Below are 20,163 nucleotides of genomic sequence, written 5' to 3'. Positions count from 1 at the left end.
AGAATCAGATTCAGGTTAGAACTCATACTCACCCATACATCACACCATTTAAAAGTACTAGAAAACCATAAGGTCATAAATGGAAAGGGTTAGCTTTTACTTATAATAGACCTATAGCTATAGAGTTGGGCTTGACTCTATTTAAGCTCTCATGAAAAAATGACACATGACACAATGTCTTACCAATTATGTCATACTATCACATCATTCAATAGTGTGGAAATTTTATGTGCAAGTCTCAGACATTTGTTTTGATGAAATTTTGGTTCAAAGCTTATCCATCAATTTATTTGTGGATGAATGATACTCATGACTTGTCAAGCAATGGTTCAATTCCACAACATAGAGAATTTCAAAATTATAAAACAAACAAAGATAAATAACAATGTATGATAAACAACATAATGTTGTGTAGCCCAATAATTGCGTAATTAATTATATCTAGTTGTCTTGGTTTAGGGTTCAAATCTTGTCTAAACAAACGTTTTAAACTGAAAACTAAAATGAGAAGTGATAGTTTTTGGCTTTTACCAAGTGACATGAGTTGATATGTAAATAGAACCGCCCTCATGTAATGAAGAAATAGAGCAAAATTCATAATTTGTATTATTATTCAAGTCCAAATCATATTCTTTTCTCACTTATGTACAGAGAGTTAAGGAGACTAGTAGTATGTGAACTACCATTATCTATACATTTGGTTCAGGGTGTTCAGATCAAACCAAGGTTTCTCCATTTAGTGTAGCGTCCAATCTCCTAGAGTGTTTGGTAGGACCGAATTAAACCTAAAGCCTATCTCCACACCTTGGAGAGCATTACATTTCTTCTTCTTTGTTGTAGGCACGCCCCAAATATTTTTTAACAGTTAAAGTCTCCACCAAAGCCATTTTCCATGTACTTTATACCATTCTTCTATTTTGCCAGCTTATTTCTCACATGCAAGCTGTATATCAGAGCCAGAAGAAAACCATCATTTAAACTCATTAGAATGTTCAATAAAGCAAACTTTTGGAATTAATTAGAAGAGATAAACTTTATTTCAAGAACATTTCTATATTTGAGTTTATGAATCATTATTCCATTAATCATTCAAAGATTATTCCTTCCCCCCTCGAGATTAGACAAAAGAAGAACTAACCATTGTTTTCTGTCCATTCAAACAAACACAGACATCCTCTAAGTCCTCGTTATTGGCAGAAAAGAAAAGACTGTCCTTTTATCCACTTCTCTTTTTTCACCAACTTTTTTCTGGCTTTCCATTATCAAGTTTTTGAGCTTATTCTTAACAAAAGCAGTTATTCCATTCATTGTGTTTAAAGCTTGCTGGTTTGCAACACATTTTATAGTTCCGAAAATCTTGAGGCCAAGAAGCTTCTGGTAATCCACATAAATTTACATATATATCAGAGAGAAAAAGAGAGGGAAGGAGAGAAGCAAAGTGGATTACATGCAAAGCCAAAATTTCCTTCACTTACGAGAAATGGATTAAACTCACATCATATATCTATAGCTACTACTTAGCAATATAGCGCAGAAATTTTTTCTTCCAACCCAAATGAGCCTTACTGAACCAAAATTCCATTAACTTTTGGTGCCATCTCATTGAGCTATTATTCTGGTAGAGAAAAATTCTGAAAATGATAGCAGGAATGTGCAGCATTCAGTTGCAGGCTCTTACACCAGAGGTTGCAACAAGAAGAGGTCATGCCCAAGTGACTCCTCTTCATGTTGCTAGCGTTATGCTTGCAACCTCAACAGGAATTCTAAGAAGAGCTTGCCTTCAATGCCATTCTCACCCTCTCCAATACAAGGCTCTAGAGCTTTGCTTCAATTTTAAATTGCGATTGCGGCTACTACAATTGTGGTTATTGCGATGTGAATTATTTTGTGAGTAAAAACATAATTTTCACATCAATGTTGTCTTATGCGACCCGATGTGGTTGCATTGCGGCCTGATACGGTCCTATGCGGTTGCGATACGGCATATTGCGGTCGCATCACTGTGATTCTTGTTGGACACAAACACTGGCCCACTTCAAGCCCAATTCAGTCTCAACCAAATAGAAAACTCAAACAATGAAGAAAGAGTCACTGACGGGGAAAAACAGTTAATGTTGTTATCAATTTCCGTTCCTCTTTTTTTTTTCTTTTGTTTTCCTATTTGAAGAAAGTTTATATGCTTTTATTTGGTGTTGAGTATATTCAAATTATAAACTGCTATTAGTGATTAAAGATTAATAAAAGGTCCAAGAGGTTATTCATAAATTCTTCCTTATCTCTTGCTTCAATTACTGTTATTTCTTGTTCTTTCCTTTTCTTTGCATTCTCTATGATTCGTTTATTGCACAACTATGGGAGGTGTTCACTTTCACTTAGTATTAGAGCACCTTCATTGAAGGTGTCTCTGACACGCTTCCACTCTACCTCCTCTGCTTCTTGTGCAAAAATCTTCTTCTTGATCTTTCCTCCTCAACAACCTTTCAACTCAAATCGATAGAATTGCTCAGATGGCAAATCAAATCATACTGCAAAACCATGTCTTGGATCCTGGAAGTCCCTACTTTCTTCACGTTAATGAGAATCCAGGAGCATCCCCTGGTATCAACTCGATTAAATGGAGACAGCTATCACTTGTGGGCAAGAGCCTGTACATAGACCTCGACCCCAAGAACAAGATTAAATTCATGGATGGAACTCGGCCAAAACCACATGGTAACGATCCTCTCTACCCTTACCAGAAGAGGTGCAACAACTTGGTAGTATCTTGGCTAAATCAATCCATTGATCCTACAATCCTCCAAAGCATTTTGTGGATGGAAACAACCAAAGAAATCTCGGGGGATCTTAAAGAGAGATTCTACCAAGGAGATGTGTTTAGAATCTCTGAATTGATTGGAGAAATTCACTCCATCAAACAATGTAATCTGTCTATCGGTGCCTATTACACCCAAATTAAGGGTTTATGGGAACCAACTCAATAATTTCACACTCATCCCTTCTTGTTCTTGTGAAATCCGATGTAGCTGTAACTTCATTCCCATTATTAAAACCTACAGAGATAATCAATATGTCATTTCGTTTTTTAGAGGCCTCAATGACCAATATTTTGTGGTGAAGTCCCAAATCATGCCAAGGGAACCTCTCCTCACAATGAACAAAGCTTTCTCTCTTCTTACGCAGCAAGAGAGACAGATCAATGTGCTACCTGATGATAATAAATTGTTAGGACATGTCTCAAGTGATATCTTTGATAATAAGATAAGGGGTAGAGGAAGAGGTTTTCGTGGCCAAATTGGTGGAAGAAATCAGAATCAGTTTAGACCTCCAAATGCCTCTAAGGTAGGCAGAGGTACCAAAGTGTGCTCATACTGCCACAAAACAGGACACACGGTGGACATATGCTACATAAAACATGGCTTTCCATCCAATTATTTTTCGAATTCAACAAACATTAATAGCCATGTCTCAGAAGAATCAAAAGAAGATGATCATCTCACCCACAAACAACTCAGAATCCTTACCTAAAGAAACAATTGAAAGTGGAACCTTGGGACTCACTCATGCTCAACACAAGGCATTGGTATCCCTCATAGAGCATTCTACTTCTTCTTCTCAACACAATGCTAATCAGATAGTTGTTGCCCCTATGCATCAAGATATCAACAACACATGCATTTTAAATATTTGTGACACCATTGGGAAACCTGATTGTTGGCTCATTGATACAGGAGCAACATATCATGTATGTTGCTCCTTATCAAATTTTCAAACTTTGAAACAAATCGAGCCAATTTCAATCAAGTTACCAACTGGTGATAGTGTCATTGAACACTATTCTGGTACAATTGTATTTTCTGCTCAACTTAACTTAAATGATGTACTATATCTATCTACATTCCAGTTCAATCTAATCCCTGTTTCTAAACTAACTACAAATTTATCATGCAAATTGATTTTTACTAACACTCACAAGGACATTCAGGACATACAATCTTTGACGATTATTGGTGCAACTAGCATCAAGGATACACCATGATCAGGCCATTTCCACTGCTCAATTTACTCATTTCACTAATTCATTTTGTAGTTATAGTGATAAAAACCTTTGGCACTGTATGTTAGGCCATTTATCTCATGATAAAATGCTTGTAATGCAGTCAAATTTTCCTTTTATAAAGTGCAATAAAACTATGGATCTGTATGAAATTCGTCATCTAGCCAAACAAAAGAGACTCCCTTACCCTGATAGCAAAACCGTATCAAAACAACTCTTTGATCTTGTCCATATGGATATATGGGTTCCCCTATCAATTCCATCCACACATGGCCAGAGATATTTCTTGACCATTGTGGATGATCAGACCAGGTACACATGGCTTTTCTTCATGAGAACTAAGGCTGAAACCAATCAACACATTAAGAACTTTGCTTTTCTTGTGCACACCCAATTCAATGCCAAAATAAAATGCCTCAGAAGTGACAATGAAAAGGAATCCCTCATCCTTGACTTCTATAACCAGCAGGGGATTCAGCACCAAACCACTTGTATTGAGTCCCCTTAGCAAAATAGGATTGCTGAGAGAAAACACCAGGATATCCTAGTTGTGGATAGATCCCTCATATTCCAATCCAACCTTCCCACCTGTTTCTGGAATTATGCCATTGCTCACTCTATCCACCTTATTAACAGGCAACCTACTAGGTATCTTATAAATAAGTCACCTTTTGAGACCATATACAAATCCAAACCCGACCTCACCTCTCTTAGAATCTTTGGTTGCCTGTGTTATGCTTCCACACTCACTGCCAAGAGACACAAACTTGACCCAAGATCAAGAAAATGTGTCTTCCTAGGATTTAGACAGGGTACAAAAGGCTTTCTACTTCTTGATTTCCACACAAGACAAATATTTCTCTTTATGAATGTAGCCTTCTTTGAACATCTTAACCCATTTCATGTCAATCAGACCAACATTCCAACAAACGAACAAGATGGGGCTATTTTGCCAGCCTACAACATTGACAATCTTTTCCCTTACACTAATCTTGATCCTTCAAACATTGTGTTCTCAGCTGACAATTTCCATCACCCACCTATTAACCCAACAAGCAATGATTCCTTACCTCTTTCACCTACCACCACTGAACCTTCAATCAGACACTCATCTAGAATCTCTAAACCACCTTCCTACTTGAAAGATTACCATTGCAGCCTAACTAATAGTTCTACACCATCCACTGCTCCACACATCAGACATCCTATATCCAACTTTATTAGTTACCAATCCATATCACCGACCCAAAAACACTACTCCTTGGACATATCTTCAACTGAAACACCATATTCCTACAAAGAGGTTATCCTTCATGATTGTTGGAAATAAGCTATTATCTCTGAACTCACTTCACTGCAAAACAACAATACATGGATTGTTACTACTCTTCCAGAGCACAAAAGAGCCATTGGCTGCAAATGGATCTTTAAGCTCAAACATAAACCTGGTGGCTCCATAGATATATACAAAGCTAAATTAGTGGCAAAGGGGTTCACAAAAAAAGAAGGCATAGATTATCTTGACACTTTCAGTCTTCTAGTCAAAATGACTACCATTAGAGTTCTCTTGTCCCTTGCTGCCATTCATAATTGGCACTTACATCAATTGAATGTAAACACAACATTCTTACATGGTGACCTAAATGAAGAAGTATATATGAGAATCTGTCATGGCCTTACTGTCCCTAATCCTTCCTTGGTTTGTAAAATACACAAGTCTATCTATGGCCTCAAATAAGCCAGTAGACAATGGCATGACAAACTCACCAAAGTCTTGATTCACCATGGATTCCATAAAAGACACTATGATCATTCCCTATATGATCTCATTGAAATTCAATCTACTAAACACATTCTTAACACAAAATTTAGCATTAAGGACCTAGGCAATTAAAGTATTTCCTTGGTATGGAAATTGCCAGATCCTCCAAAGGTAATTGCTCTATATCAACAAAAATATGTCTTAGATCTCCTCTGTGAAATAGGTATGCTTGCTGCCAAACCATCCTCAACTCCAATGGAATACAACACCAAGCTCCACTCCAATTCTAGCTCTCCTTTACAAGATTCAAGTTCTTATCGCATAGTAGAAAAATTGCTTTACTTAACTAATTCTAGACTAGATATAAGCTCTGCGGCTAGCCATCTCAGTCAATTTAATTCTTGTCCTACAAACCAACATCAACTAGCAGCAATCAAAGTACTCAAATATCTGAAATCCTCCCCTGCTCTTGGTCTTCTGTTCCCAACTCAGAACACAACCACATTGAAAAGCTTCTGATTCAGATTGGGGAGCATGTTTGGATACAAGAAAGTCAGTTAGTAGGTGGTGCTTTATCCTTGGAACATCTTTAATCTCTTGGAAGAGTAAAAAAAACAGTCTCAAAATCTTCAACTGAAGCCGAATATAGAGCCATGACAATGGCTTCTTGTGAAGCCCAATGGTTATTGTTCCTCTTTCGTGACTTAGGGATCCCTCACCCATCTCCAATTAGCTTGTATTGTGACAACAACTCAGCCCTTCATATAGTAGAAAACCCTGTCTTCCACGAGCGCATCAAACACATAGACATAGACTGCCACATTGTGAGGGAACGTGTCCAAAATGGCACCCTGCATCTCCTCCCTATTGCATCATCCTCTCAACTTGCCGACATTCTAACTAAACCCTTCTCACCAGCACCATTTCATTCCTTCATTTCCAAGCTTGGCATGCTAAATTTTACTTGCAAGCTTGCGGGGGACTGTTGGACACAAACACTGGCCCACTTCAAGCCCAACTCAGTCTCACCTAAACAGAAAACTCAAACAATGAAGAAAGAGTCACTGGCGGGAAAAACAATTAATGTTGTTATCAGTTCCTTTCCTCTGTTTTCCTATTTAAAGAAAGATTCTTTGCTTTTATTTGGTGTGGAATATATTCAAACTACAAACTGCTATCAGTGATTAAAGATTAATAAAAGGTCCAATAGGTTATTGATAAATTCTTCTTCTCTCTTGCTTCAATTACTATTATTTCTTGTTCTTTCCTTTTCTTTGCATTCTCTGTGATTCGTTCATTGCACAACCATGGGAGGTGTTCATTTTCACAATTTTGTATCACACTGCAATTACAGTTCTGGCGGTCACCACAACCGCAATATTGTGGCTGCATCATATGATGCGGTCTACAATTTGAAACACTGGCTTCAATGTTTCCCTTAACCGTTTGCCAGTGCCAACATCAAACCATCTTTTGAGTCCTAATACTCCACTACTCTCTCACTTTCCGATGCCTTGCTTGTAGCTTTCAAAAGGACTCAGGCTTACCAAAGGTGTGGTGGTGGAAGTATTGAGAGTCAGCAGCAACCTATTCTGGCCTTGAAAATTGAGTGAAGCTGCTTATATTATCTATCTTGGATGACCCTAGCTAGTGTTAGTAAGGTCATGAGAGAAGCTGGTTTCTCTAGCACCCTTGTTAAAAGCAAGGTTGAACTTGAACAAGCTGTTATAATTGAAGTTTGTTCACAACAATCTTCTTCTAGGAATCCTCCTTAGGATCATAGCACTAAGCCTCAAGTTCTTGGTGGTAGTTATATAGTGTGTCCTCATCTTTATCTTCTGGTCAATTCGTGGGCTCATTTAAAAAACTATAGACTTTAGTTTAAAACTTAACAAGTAATTTTTTGTTTTTGTATATTGGGGATCACCTCCCAATTCAGTGTCCCCAATCTTATCTCACCCACATGTAGATTTAGTGAATTATTTTTATGGAATAAAATTAAATTGAAGTATTATTTTTCATTTGTTGGTAAATACCGATTGGTCTGAGACATTAGGACAGGAAATCAAGGGACAGTCAATCCCTGTTTTATTTCTTATTATTATTATTATTATTATTATGAGAAGGGATCCACTTACTCCTGTAATAAGTTAAAAAAAAGATTATGTGATTTATTATTATTCTTATTATTCTATGAAAGTCTAATGATTTATGTGATTTAAATTAATAAATAGATTTGAATTATTAAATTTTCATGGATGAATAAAATGTGAAATTAGGTTTTTGAATACAGTAAGTGAATGGAAGCAAGGTAATATTCAGGGATGAATCTTTTGAAGATAGAGCCAAAGTGAGAAAGCACCTAACCTGCTGAGAGATCGCTCATTCCTAGGAGTATATATCAACAAGAAAGAGTGTACTACTAGCTTCCCAACATGGCCCCAAAATTACAAGCAATATAGAAATGACATAATGGAGATCAAGTTTTTATCTTATCAATATCTAGTTCAAAATGATATATCTATCCCTTATCATTCAGTCTTAAATAAAACTAAATGGTGGGTGATACATTGATTGTATATAAATATTTAAATTGTTGATATATAAATATTACTATATATATATATATATATATATATATATATGTGTGCAAACAAAAAAATGATAGTAATGTTTCTTTAATTTTCCTTCTGAAGCAGAAAAAATCAAGGCTTGTGAATATATGCTCTAAAACACGGATCCGTTGAACACTCTTGTGCTCTAAAATACGTATTCGTTAAGGATATGTATCCGTAGAGTATCCAAAAATTAAAAAATAAAATAAATATCAAAATACTTATCATATTCGTTTTCAATAAAATATAGGATAATATAGGTTCATTTTCAATAAAATATGAAAAAATAGATTTGTTTTCAATAAACACAACTTATTTAAAAGCCACAAAGACTCATAACAACATATCGTCACACCGCATTGACCATCCGATAGCTGGTCTACCATACCGACTCTCTGATCCACAACATTGTCGTCAAGGAGGAATGTAATTGATATTATTTCTGTTTCTAGGGCTAGACAATAAACAATTTTATGAATTATTCTACTATATTTTCTAGTTTTGGTACTTGGAATTTTGGAGAATAATGATTTTCAATTTCCATTATATTTTTTACTTTGAGTATTTTTTAGATATTTTGATTTACACTTACAATTTTATTATATTTTATACATGTATCCTTGAACGTATCATATCCTATATTTTAGAGAGAGAAAATGTGTGTCGATGTATTGGATACATATTGTATCTGACACACGTATCCGTATGCATGGGGATATCTGCAAGAAATGGAACTCCTTTTGCAGTTCAGTGCATGGACATGCTTCCAATATTGAGAAACAAATTTTTTCCTGTTTGGTCATCTCCTTCATCCTCTACTTCTGTATCTTCAGATGAGAGAAATTCTAGCTTGCATTTGAGCCATCTAAATTGGCCAATCATTTCTGAAGTAAAACAAGTATGAAGTACCAAAAGAATATTATGAGTTATACACTGAAACTATTAGTGATGGTTCCCATGAAGGAAAATTGATAATGTTCATGCAAGATAGAAATGTCCCTAAAGGCCTAAAGCATATATATTTTCAAATCCCAACTCTATCCCCAACATAGCTTCTTCAAGTGAGGAAGTGAATGGCTTAGATTTCACTCAAATGTTTAAGGAACTTAGTGAAGATAATCTCAAGATTTTCGGTGATGCCTTGGAGAACAAGGTTTCACAACATAAAGAAATTGTTAAGGAGATTGCAAGTATTGTCCTTCTCTGCTGATCAGGAATTAGAAAAGGGAAGAACTACTTCCTGAAAGAGAGAAGACAAGCAAGAAACCTGGATGTTCTTTCTTGGTGTTGGTTCTGAAGTCAAAGAGATTATCTCAAAAGTCAAAACAGCTAGCTAAAGTTGTTTTTGACACTTGTAGTAACTTTTTCTGAGTTGGAATGAGCAGTTTAATAAAGGATCCTTTGTTTTTCGCAAGGAAAAATGAATATATTTATAAAATGAAATGTACTATTGATTGTAAATAAGTAAATGGCAAAATTATGTTTTATTCTAAAGATGTAATAAATGTTGAAAGTCACTTTGTCTCACGTTCTATTATTTTAAATTGTACTCCATGACTATAATTTCAACCTAAATATTACAATTTCATAGTCTCCTAATGGCATCACGACCACCACAGTAATTTTGACACATTATCTCACAATTGCAGTAAACACAATCTATCTATAACGCAATTTAAAACACCACAACAAACGTTAACAATGTAGGGCTCCATAACACTTGAAATAATTAATTGATTTGTGTTTAGTGGTGAACATCATTGTCAAAAACATTTGAAAGCAAATTTTACCACAAACAGTTGTGTAAATGGATAATTGATAGTATCAATAGCTTCATTCTATTACTAAATGCAAAAGAATTTATTGCCATTCATACTAGCAACACTTTTGATATGCAATACAATTTATTGCCATTCAAACTAGCAACTGTTTTGATGTGCAAAATAATTTATTACAACATATGCTAATGCCATGATAGCTGAAGGTTGCTTGTTACATGGGCATTTGCCATGTTACATGCATAAGCTGCACTTCCAATTGAGCAGAAAGGATAAGCTGTATATTTCAGTAGCTTTTACATCTTTGAGCTAAATCGGCTCAAGCTAGCTTCAATCGACCCATGTGGCTCGTCCGTTGGTAAATACACATCATCCTCAAACTGAATAAAGCATCAGTATTATTTAACAGATTCATGATATTAAAGAAGGCGAAAATCAAAAGTTTCAGGGCAGAACTAAGGTACTAATGTCATGGTGACAAGTTGAAAACTAGTGTATGTAGAAGGAAAATGTAGAAAATGGGTTCAATCAGGTTTATCATTTGAAAGGTGGAGGTTAACTAATTTAAGTTTACATGTTTCATTCATTTCACTTCTTGTATATTGGGTGTGACTCCTCTAAAGTGCATTTTGCGCTTCTCTTTTATGCGTTCTTTTGGTCCACTGGGCCTATAAGCAGCACAACATTCGATAACCCTTTCATTCCCAAAAAAAGTGGACATGAGCAGAGCCGAGTTCTACTAACTCGATAAAAATCTGTTCGGTTCAAGCTCAACTTAATGACAGAATGACCTTTATCATGGCAGCTCAACTTAATTATCTAAACAGTCTTCTAATTATCTCAACAATCTCGGAGGTAAATGTAGTATCATTAAAGACCACCCATACTCATAGGTAACATTTGATTCACAACTGAGGTTGCTCAACCTTCACCAAGGAAAATGAAAATGAAAATGCCAATAGCTATAAATTCTGTTCATGATATATAATGTGTTCCATTCCATTTACTTCCGCAAGCTTTTCAGGGAAATGAATCATACCTTTACAATTTGACCTTCCTTGCTAGAGATATTGACAGGTAAGAAATGAATATTTGGCATCTTTAGTTGGACATATGATATTTCAGGGAATCTGAAACATAAAATGTTAAATTGTCATTACCAACATGATAATTACAAGTATTAAATGAGTGTAATATATATAGTGTCTATGTGTAGAGTTTTATACACGGTCAATATATAATCCACCATTTGTGTGTATTACTTTTATTCAAAGTAAACTCTTACACTGATGAATAATACACTGACAGTGTAAAAAACTCTTAAACTCATACACTCTAAAAAACTCTTACACTAACAATGCTTACATTTTTTTCTCATATTAAATTAGTGACATCATATAATAACCATATGAGGTCACCGGTTGGTGCAACGTTGCATACTGACTCACCAATTTAAATCCTTGAAACAGGATCTCTGCCTGTAGGGTAAGGCAGTGTATGCCTACCCTCCCCAAGCCCACTAAGTCGGAGCCTCAACACTGGGCTCCCACTTTTTTATATAATAACCATATGAGAATGTGAGAGAAAGAGAATAGAAACAGATGGATTTGCATACAGAGAGAGATAGTAAGACAGAGACCTGTTCAGTGTGGCCTTAGCCATCTGGTAGAGAGTGCTTTGAACAGAAGGGCTGTAGACTCCCACATTTGGAGGGCCAAAAAAAGTGTCAACCAGAACTTTCTTTACATCAAGGTGCTTCTCAGAAAAGTAAAGCGGCTTCTGAGGGACACTATGTAGAGATTCATATGAATACCTACAACCCCATTCAATTTAGTATTATCCTCTTTAAAGAAAACACCAGTATAATGATCAGAGAGAGTACATCTTGGGCTTCAATTTTTTCTTGGATGATTCAATGTAAACTATTTTTTCTTATGAATAATGAGACAAGAAATGTTTCTAGAAATTTGTAATAGTATTGCTCATAATTTAACTTTGAGGACTAGCTAATCTAAGACTTTTTAAATGGTTTCAACTATAGGGTTTTTTCTCCCGACCTTTAATTATGGATAAAACTTTGGTCCTATGTATCCTCAAGTTGGAGAGATTGCATCAATCATTTTGTTTACGTCTTGATATTTGTGTCAAGTGAGCTTCTAGGACCTCTTATATATACCGCTTAAGAGACGGTACAAATATTAGGATTTCTTGCTCCTTAAGTCTCTTCCTTTTCGATGATATCTCCTTTACTCTCTCGGGATTAGGTTAAATTATGGTTTATCTTCTTAGGATAATCCTATTGGTTGTCCGGAGCCTAGAAGGCATCTGGAGTGACAAACCGAAGCCCTTTGAAGACCTCAAATCCGGAGTCTTACAGTTCGTCATCCAGTTCAGATCACGGGCCCAAGAAAAACATCGCCAACCAAGGAAAAAAGTACTAAAACAAAACTTTTTACCTCCATGATGCAGTTACTTCTGTTGCAAGCATCCTCTCACGTGTTTCAGGAAGAACAGTGTACTTATCTCTTATAAAACCCTCGAAACCAGACTGCATACAACAAATCCAAATTAAAAAATTAGCACATAAATCAAAGCTTGTATTTTCTAAGCACTCATTAAGCTCTCTGAAACTATAATAACTTTCTGATGTGAGAAATAATCTTTTCTATCAATTAGTAACTCATATTTCTTCAGGGAAGAGGATGGAGAACAAACAGACATATATAGCACACTTCAAAGGTCTAACAAATCCTGTGACAAAAACTCAGCATCACTGAGACGAAAATGGAAACAGATTTCAGAAACCAATCTCTAATAAAAGTCTGGTATCAACCCAATACTCATGAAAACTGAACAAAATCCCATGCCCAAACAGTTACTCTGTCTACCATCTGAATTAGTTCATATCGACCATGATGATACAGAACTATGGAAAAAACAGGACTGATCCGCTTCAACCTTTTATGACAAAGCAAGAAAATTTCAACACCAAAAACTACAAGTAGGGAAGACATGCCAAGCACCTAATAGTGATTATCACTGTATGTCGCAGCTTTGGAACTGGACCATCTTGTTTTAAGGTGCATAGGCATTTTGTTTGTTTATTATGCCCCTTGCTCTAGTTTTGTAGTAATACCCATTTTTTCTCTTTAAAAAAATCATTCTGAGTATTCAATTAATTTTTTTAAAATCCTTATAATTCTTCTAGCACCGAAACAATGATTATTAACTAGAATCTACATTATTTATTATCCTTCATATAGTCACAATTTTGTTATAAAGGGCAATCTATATCCTGGACCCATCTTCTGCCATATCTAAAACCATCAATTCTAATGTTGGATTGTTACAACTTATTAATGTTAAATTATAATTTTTTTTAAATATATCTTATGGTTGTAAAAACACACACACACATATATCATGTGTTAATCATACATTTTATGCATCTATCGCCTTTTCTGGTCCTGTGGAGTGTGGAGAAATGGAGGACCTAAGAATTGACAACACTCAACTTAATAACACTGGTACTTGCACCAACAAACACCTCATGTTTTGAGAAATTTTGTGTAACAGACGTCGGAAACATTACATGAAAATCAAAACATAAGTTTCTACATAGCAAGCTTACCTTAGTTGTCTTCAACAATGACAATCCTTCAATTCCAGAAGTCAACTGTAATGCACCAGATTTTTGTACTATTGCCTCAGCTTTATGCTTCTCAGATCCAAGCTTGAAACCTTATACAAATAAAACTGACAGACTTGAGGGCTTTAAAGAAACAAAATGCAATTTGTAACGGAAACTTCTGCATAGGTAACTATTTTGAGAGGAAGAAAGTAGGAACAATGGCATCAGCAATCAGGTCAATCTATCTAACTAAACAGAAAAGTGAACTCGGATCAATAGTATCAATGAAAAAATAAACCGAATTCAAGAAGTGGAATGCGAGTTGGAACAAAAGAAATCAACTCCAGCCGTAACCAAAAAAGACCCTTCTACGGAGAGTGCAATACTACAGTCAACAAGTACCGTATAAAACAAACAAATTGGACAGGATATACTAATTTCACTAACCATGTTCATGAGGTTGACCATCCACATTAATACGCTCCCATGGTTTTTCCACAATACTCACAATAGCAGTAGTAACCTACAAAAAGTGAAATAATTTTTTTATCAAGTAAAGGCAAAAATTATTATAAGGAATACAATAATCTAGATAAAAGATTGGTCAAAGGAAAATCCGAAAATGTATAGCAGGAAAAGATGAAGCAAAATTCACAGTAAAAAAATAAAAGAACACATTTCCAATTTGTGAAAATCCAGCAATCTCTGCTTTTAATTTAAATGCAAAGCAATAAAGGAATACAGAAGTGTGAATAAACTCAAAATTGATATTAGATTGTGTCACCAACCTGCTTGTAAAATGATGTGAAGTGCTTAGCAAGTTTAATAGCAAAGTCCTCCACAGAAAGTATTTCTAAGCACTCCTTTGCTTTTGCATATACCTAATTACATATCACATTAAAACTCAAAATGCACAGAACTTACGAAAGTTATGATGAAGTATTACAAGCCACTGATCAGAGACAAGCGCATATAATAAAATGATTTTGCTTTTCCAAATCGGAGGCTAGTCCAATTCCTAGAGGAAGAAGGAGACCAAAAAATCATAGGCGATATAATTAAGAAAGACTTAGATTAATGTTTGTCAATAAACATGATCTATGATAGAGCATTATGACATTGTTCGATCCATATGTAACTGACCTCACCTGGTAGGATAAAGGCTTGGATGTTGTTGTAAATTGGTTATCCTTGTCGTGAATAACCAAATTTAGCAAGATACCATTAACTATGAGCTAATCAATCTCTAGGTAGCATAACAAAATACGAGATTCGGCAAATATGACTGAATCATTGAAAACAGCAAAAACAGTAAATGGATCAGGGATCCAAGTGAAGAGATCACAGGTAGATCAAAGAACTCTCCTGATCAAGAATTTCATGATTTAAAAACAACAGAACCAGAAATCAAATCACTAGCCATGTTATTGATCCTTTTTAAAAGTCCAAAACATCAAATACCACTGATTTTACATCCAAATTAAGAAGCACACAGATTCAGATTCAAAGTTTAGAAAAAATCCAAAACATATAAAAAAAACACTATGAATTAAGAATTAAGATTTACAAGTTGTACTTGCATAGCTTCCCTTATCTTGTTTCACTTACTCAACACCCAAGCATAAAAGTGAAAAGTAAAAAGCACAAAGAAAGTGATCTATTCAGTAAAAAGTAAAAACAGTTAAACTCATAGATTCATGATTTTAAATATATATTGTGTTACTCAAGTTTTACTTCTTCGGCAAGGCTTTATATCGCGATGCAGTTTAGGGGACTATCTAAATATGGCGGTCTTGGACCCAGATTTAAAACCTTGCTACCGCGCTATGCGCAGCCACCTGGAACAACAAACAAACAAAGAAGAGTGGTTTACATACAGTGTTCTTCATAGTATCAGTGGCAACGATGTCAGAGTTATCATCACGAACATAGGAGTTGACGCAATCTGAAAGAAGGTTAATGGTGACACGCCACTCGACAACGTAGTCACGACCATCTTGTTTGTTTTTCCACACGCGAGCCACTCTTACCTTATCTTTCCCGTGTCTCTGCTCGAAGTTGAATCCTTCTACTACTTCCTTCGCCATTGATGATGATAATGAAAGATGTTTTCTTCTTCTTTCTTTTAATGGGAAAAGGTGGCTTATTTATGCTCTACACAAGGTTATATTTATTTATTTCATTTTTTTTAGAGAAGATACATATAAAACACTTTTGTTAAAACTGTACCGGTTATCAAACCGGTCAGGGCATTGCTCACTTGTACAGTGGTACAGTAATTCAACCAACTAGTGGTTCAGTAATTAAACTGTATCTCTGTTAAACCGGACATACTACTTATATTTATATATATATATATAAACCTATAACAAAAAAATTCCAAATAGGTATATTCTCAAATTTATAATCCATATTTATAATCTATTCAAAATTAACATAAATAAATAACTTTAAGTCTTTAACATATTCAAAGTCTAAATTAAAAAACATATATCAATCTAAAAGTATCATTTAACAATCGCAAAATATAAATAAATGACATAAGTTCACAACTCACTCTACAAAACAAATAAATTTGGAGTTTTAACATTTAACACTAATGAGTCAAAATTGTCTCATATGAATATTATATTTTTCTACCAAATCCTATCTTCAGACAGTACTCCGAGATTATACAAATGTCAGGTTAGGCACCAAAATGTGTAATCTAAGTATGTTTTGGAAGTATTTGTGGGTTGAAGAATGGTTGGAAATGTGGGTTACCTTGTAATAGATTTTTAAGTTTTTAAGTTTTTTTTAAAAAAAAAAATATGTGTATAAACATGCCGGTTTAATAAAATACCGGCCGGTTCACCGGTTTTGACCAGTTTGATATTTATGACATTTATTATGTGAGTATAAGTATTTGTGAAATTTATTATTCATTTATTATTATGCTTATACTTTATGTAAGAGGTAGAATAAATATGAATTATAAATGATTAAGTGAAAAATAAAGGAAAAAAGTGTATAAAAATATCTTAAATTTTATATATTTTGCAAAGTAGATAGTATTAACTATTTTTTCTTCTTATTTATCCTATATTAATTATTGGTAAAATTAATCCTTATATAAATTTAATATTAAATTAATAGCAATGAAAATTTGATCATTATACAAATATGACTATATTAATTACTCTTAAGTTTTAACTCTGAAATTTACTTATTTTCGTTTTAATTAATTCTATATTTTGATGATGGTTTCATCCAAATATCATAGACTGATAAAGTTTAATGGGTAATTAATAAAAAAATAGTTAATTGTGACTATTTGCAAAAGGCATAGAGTTTATAGGGGTTTTATGCACTTTTCCCAAAAATAAATACATTGTTAGTAAGGGTGTGTGAATGCAAATATATATTGCATAATTTTGATGAAGACAAAGCATGAATGTTGCACCCCAATTTTTGGTTATGTGACCTCTTAGAGTCTCCACTATATTTTATAGTTAAAAATGTAGAAAAATCTTTTAGCCCAATCATATTAGGCTTTAGATTTTGATATCTAATTCGGGAGTCGATTACTGATCGAGGAAGATATTAGCACTTCGTCCTCCTATAATTAAACGGGTACATTGCCAAATGTATGATTTAAATACTCTTAGTTTATTCAAAATTAAATTGTGTAAAATAAAATTTATTTTTTATTTTTATGTCTCACAAGATTAAATCTTGCTCCTACGTATCTCTAACCGCTTTAGGAAATTAAGACTACGTAGTTCTAAATTTTAAAATGGCTTGTTGATAAAATAATTAACTCTTTCAAAAGGATGAAACAACATAAACTAATGTCTGCACCGCATCCTATTTTAAAAAGGTTTGAAAATAATTATAATATATTTTTTGTTATTTTAGTGATTAATCAATGGAACGTTTAAGGATGATATGAGGACAATAAGTGTTACTATGATCTGCCTCCATCCTTTGATTAATTTTCGAAAGTTGTAAATTTTTTATAAGACTAATAATATTGTAAGAAAAGTATTTTTCTTTTTAATCAAATAGTTTTTTTATTAAAAGTTATTTTTATTTTTATTTTAAAAAAGTTAACCAGGAATCACTATTTTAATTAATTACATGTAAGGAAAAAAAATTAGTTAGTGTTATCTACACTATTAAAAAATTTATCACTTCTTTATTTTTTAATATTTACACATTAAAAAAAATTAATATTTATTTTATAAAAATTTAGTGTTTTCACTACTGTTATAGAAAAATTAATTTTCATTGGTCAAATATAAATATTATTATGTCAAAAAAACATATTGCATTTAAAGAATAAGAGATTATGTACATGGGTGATAATGGTCCTGTGTGGACGAGAGTAGATTTAGCCACCTGCGTGTCGCATATCAGCTGGTTGTAAAATCTGCAGGAAAGAAGGTGACACGTGGACGCTGGTCGTTCGCTGTAACAGGAGGGAACGCAGAGACCACTCTATACTCTGCTGTAGGAGATCACAAGCTAGGAGGGGGAGACTTGATTTCCTACGACCATATCCACAAGCGTGTGGTGCACCCACTTTGTGTCGTTATTCTATTTGTCTTAGTGGCTGGACCGTTGACTTGTTGGCCTAGCGCCACACAGAGATTTTTTTTGGAACTTTTTCTCTTCTCTCTTTTTTGAACCCCTTTATTTTTCCCAGCACCCAAAAACATCTCAACTTAAACTTATCTATTTATAATTCTTTTACATAACTCATTCACCCTTAAATTATGTTAACTCCTATATCCCTAATTTCATTCCACCATTTTTAAGGGATTTGATCTCACTTACTATTCTGAATATTTGACCAATCCTTTCTCTTTTATTTATTTATTTTTTTGATGGATAAAACACTTAATTCAAAGAATATTTCCATTGGCTTTTATTAGTTATTTTTTCATAATTTCGAATGTAATCATAAAAAATCTATAAAAAATAGTTTCGATTATCTTTCATTTATTTTATAATATAATTTCGAAAAAAATAAAAAAATTCAATTTATTAATCATTTTTTGCTTATTTTAGGAGAAAATGATATGAGTTTCTAGAATCTATTTATTAAAATATTTTAAAAAATCATTTGTTTAGTTTTTTTTTTGAAAAATTAATTATTTTAGAAAAAAAAATTGGGTTTTTATGGGCCGAAAAAATGGTTGTGCACAGTTGTCCCTTTTTACTTGTTACTTACCTTAATAGCAAGCAAATCGAGGTTTGAGGGATATCATGGTAAGTAACTAGTAAAGAAATGAACGCTATTTTGGTCGAGGCTTAGAAAAATCACACTTGACTGTATCTCCTTGTTTGAAATTTTTTATCTTTCTTTTATGAGTTGAGTCGTCTTCAAGATGGTTCGAGCTTACTCTTGAGGGGTGTGATTAAAAGGTGGAAGTGGACCAAGAACGCAGGTCGGGTACTGTCCGAATTTGGATAAACGAGGATAAAGACCAAGAATACAAGTCGATATACTGCCGGAACTTGGGAATTAATTTCGGACAAGGTATGGGGCCATGAAGGATTGATTTTGAGATCGTCAAGCACTAGGTCCTCTAAATTATAAAAATCATCAGGCACGGGGCCTAGAAAGGTTTGACTTCGAGGTCGTCAAGCACGGGGTCCTCAAAGGTATAATTTACGGTCGTCAAGCATGGCCCCCTCAAAATTATAGAAAAACGTCAAGCACGGGGCCTAGAAAGATTGACTTTGAGGTCGTCAAGCACGGGGTCCTCAAAGGTATAATTTTAGGTCGTCAACCACAAAGCCCTCAAAATTATAAAACTTCATGTATAGGGCCTGGAGAGATTGGCATCGAGGTCGTCAAGCACGGATCCTCTGTTAGGTATCAGTGACAGAATACACCTAGAAGGGAGGGTTGAATAGGTGTGGCGGAGCTCAGGTTCCACTTTTTGGTTTTTACACACTTGCTGAAAAATGCTCAGTTAGTCGATTAACCAGTGGGCTTAATCGATTAACTCACAACAGAAACAGAATGATCAGATAAACAACTTGCATAGTTATTAACCAACACACACGCATATATACAACATATATTTTTATGCAAGATTGACAAGGATATAACAAGGTATAAGCATTCAAAATATCAGCTTCAAACTCGAATTAAAACATCTTGAAATATAAAAGAGAAAGGGATAGAAAAGATTGCGCAAAGATTTTATCCTGGTTCATTTTGCTGTCCACTGCAAAACTACATCCAGTCCTCCCCTCTGATCTGGGAGATTTTCCTTCTTCACTATAGAACACAATGTACGTTACATACACGCTTCCAATTACAAGACTCG

At 34.3% G+C, this 20,163-nt stretch overlaps 1 protein-coding gene and 1 pseudogene across 1 annotated transcript; one reads left to right on the top strand and one right to left on the bottom strand.

Annotated features, from left to right (window-relative positions):
• Positions 1,638 to 9,895, top strand: LOC109327085 (annotated as a pseudogene).
• LOC109336232 (uricase-2 isozyme 1-like) lies at positions 10,152 to 15,987 on the bottom strand. Its single transcript, XM_019572704.1, has 8 exons — positions 15,718 to 15,987; positions 14,629 to 14,721; positions 14,288 to 14,363; positions 13,841 to 13,950; positions 12,666 to 12,757; positions 11,849 to 12,022; positions 11,249 to 11,339; positions 10,152 to 10,589 (listed from the first exon to the last, which is right to left on the bottom strand). Exons 1-8 carry the CDS (start codon positions 15,925 to 15,927, stop codon positions 10,506 to 10,508), a joined length of 930 nt encoding a protein of 309 aa, XP_019428249.1. The 5' UTR covers positions 15,928 to 15,987; the 3' UTR covers positions 10,152 to 10,505.

This window comes from Lupinus angustifolius, chromosome LG02 (assembly GCF_001865875.1).
Source record: "Lupinus angustifolius cultivar Tanjil chromosome LG02, LupAngTanjil_v1.0, whole genome shotgun sequence".
NCBI lineage: Eukaryota > Viridiplantae > Streptophyta > Magnoliopsida > Fabales > Fabaceae > Lupinus > Lupinus angustifolius.
The sequence above is the reverse complement of the archived record's forward strand: the minus strand, read 5'-3'. Positions and strand labels throughout refer to the sequence as shown.

Coding starts and splice junctions, on each gene's coding strand:
- LOC109336232 (XM_019572704.1), bottom strand. CDS start 15,927: ATGGCGAAGGAAGTAGTAGAAGGATTCAACTTCGAGCAGAGACACGGG. Junction 12,758..13,840: donor CATTGTTGAAGACAACTAAG/GTAAGCTTGCTA, acceptor TGTTGTATGCAG/TCTGGTTTCGAGGGTTTTAT. Junction 12,023..12,665: donor GAAGTAACTGCATCATGGAG/GTAAAAAGTTTT, acceptor ATGGGGTTGTAG/GTATTCATATGAATCTCTAC.